Here is a 2,366-nt window from a genome sequence, read left to right as displayed (position 1 = left end):
ACCTATCAGAAACCTATTCTTACGAGACTGAGCAGTTCAGCCCGAGTTTGGAACATGATCACTTCCTTACTAATCTTATGAAAGGAACAAAGTATGGAATAATAGTTAAGGCCTTTAATGCTGCAGGAACAGGCCCTCCCACCCAGGAGATTCTCGTTAGCACTTTAGATGGAGGTAGGAATTACATATGCTTTACAGAACAGTTTTCATATGAATATTATGGTAACTTTTTTGTGAATATTACTCATCTTGAGAAGCTGAGTTATCAAACGTCAAGTCAATACTTCTAATTTATATTCTAAGTTCAACATTTTTCAACTATTGCAAAGTTTATAGTTTTACTTATCATTTAATTATTTGTTTAATCACAAGTCTGTTAAAATAGTTAGAACTGTTTTGCTTAGTCACAAGTTTGTTAACCATTTTCAACTGGGGGGAGGGGGTGCACTGATAATCCTTGAATATTTCTTCTCATGGTGGAAATGCATAACTAAATTGCATGTGACTTTGTAAAATTTGTTTGTAAAATAGTATCCAGTACATACTCAAGAAAATTTGTATAATTTAATTTAGTGTTTCTGTAATTTTTTAGGTTGCAATATTTCTTAATGTGTTGTGACACTGTTGTTAAAAATATTAAAAAAAAATTATTTTAATATTAGAATTTAAATGTTTTTTTTTATATTTTGATCAGAAAGTTGAATATTACATGACCAGCCAGATGAAGGAATGATCAATAAATTATTTAAATATGATGCAGATGATATTAAGGTCTTGGGTGTTTGTAGATGTGAAGAGTATGCTGCTGATTTACAAAAGGATGTAGATCATTTAGTGAGTTAGACAAATAAATGGCAGATGGGTTATAATTATAATAAATGCAAGATAATGCATGTGGGTTCTCATAATTTGAATGGGAATAACCTTAATGTCATGAAAGAAAGGGATCTTGGTGTAATGGTTGATCAGTCTCTTAAGCTATCCAAGCAGTGTACTGTTGCTAGTGGTAGGGCATATAGGATCTTTGGTTGTATCTATAGAAATATTGAATACAAGTCTAAAGAGGTTGTAATTTCATTGTATAGGTCACTGGTTAGGCCACATTTGAAGCATTGTGTTCAGTCTTGGGCTCCTTACCTTAGGAAGGACATTGAATTGTTGGAAAGGGTTCAGAGAAGGTTACTAGAATGGTGCCTGGGATGGATGGGTTATCATATAAGGAGAGAATAAGATCTCTGAAATTGTTTTCTCTTGAAAAAAGAAAAGTTAGATGGAATCTGCTTGAGGTGTTTAAGATTGTTACTAGAATGTTGCTTGGGATGTAGTGGATGTCATAAGAGGAGAGTTTGAAATATCTCAAATTGTTTACTCTTCAAAAAGAAGAGTTAGAAGGGATATATTGGAGGTGTTTGCAGATTGTAAAGAGAATTGATACTGTTGATGCATCATAATTTTTCATACTTAACAGTGAGAATATTAGGACTAGGGTACACAAATATAAATTTTGGCAGGGTAGGAGTCATCTTCAGGTAAGACAAGGTGGTTTGCTTCTGGAATGGGTTGCCTCTGTATGTTGTGGAGGCAGTAAGGTTAAGTGAGATTAGTAATAGAATGCTTGATAAATATATGAATTATAAGAGCTGGCTTGAGGATTTTTTTTATACAATAGTCTTAGTTTTAGACATTGCTTAAAATTATTTTCAGAACTAAGCTTTATCAGTTATTATTCAGATCACATGCTATAATATCATAAAACGGTGTCTATGAAGGATTTAGTAATTTATGTCACAAACGGCTAAAGAGAAAATATAAATCTTTACTTTGAGATGGCAAAAAAATCAAAAAAATCGATCAGTACGATGTATACAGATGACTTTTGCACAGAAACGAAAGCTGACAAAATATAAATTCTAAAATATTGTAGAGTTAAATTATCGAAATTGTTAGTATTGTTATTTAACTTAAACTTTAAAGTTTGACATGTAGGAGTGCATTTAACACGTTAATGTTTCTCTGCGGTCAAGTTAGGGTTAAAATAATCAGAGATTGTTTGCTTAACCACAACTTTATTTTTAATACTAATATGAAACAGACCTTCCTGCCTCACCAAAACTGTACGTACAGTCTACTACAAGATCAACTGTAACTCTAAAGTGGAATGTCGATTCTCCTTCTCACGCTTCTGTTACAGGTAAATTATTTTGTTTGTAAGTCTCTTTGAAATGAAATTCATAATTCTTTACTTATTTCTACTTAATGTAGACCTTAATATTTTCCATTTATGCTTCCCTGATAATAATATTAATATTGCCAAAGAAATTCTTAACTTACGTTTTATCATCATTCCGTGGAATGGTTAATATATT

General features: G+C 31.8%; 1 protein-coding gene across 16 annotated transcripts in view; it reads left to right on the top strand.

Annotated features, from left to right (window-relative positions):
• Positions 1-2,366, top strand: part of LOC106456999 (Down syndrome cell adhesion molecule homolog) — an 81,938-nt gene that overhangs the window by 63,211 nt on the left and 16,361 nt on the right. For all 16 annotated transcript variants that reach the window (XM_022382798.1, XM_022382801.1, XM_022382804.1 and 13 more), the window contains 2 exons: positions 1-174; positions 2,093-2,191. In XM_022382798.1, coding sequence (XP_022238506.1) covers positions 1-174; positions 2,093-2,191 — 273 coding nt within the window. The remainder of the gene's footprint in view (positions 175-2,092; positions 2,192-2,366) is intronic.

Source organism: Limulus polyphemus, unplaced genomic scaffold (genome assembly GCF_000517525.1).
Source record: "Limulus polyphemus unplaced genomic scaffold, Limulus_polyphemus-2.1.2 Scaffold279, whole genome shotgun sequence".
Lineage (NCBI taxonomy): Eukaryota > Metazoa > Arthropoda > Merostomata > Xiphosura > Limulidae > Limulus > Limulus polyphemus.
The sequence above is the reverse complement of the archived record's forward strand: the minus strand, read 5'-3'. Positions and strand labels throughout refer to the sequence as shown.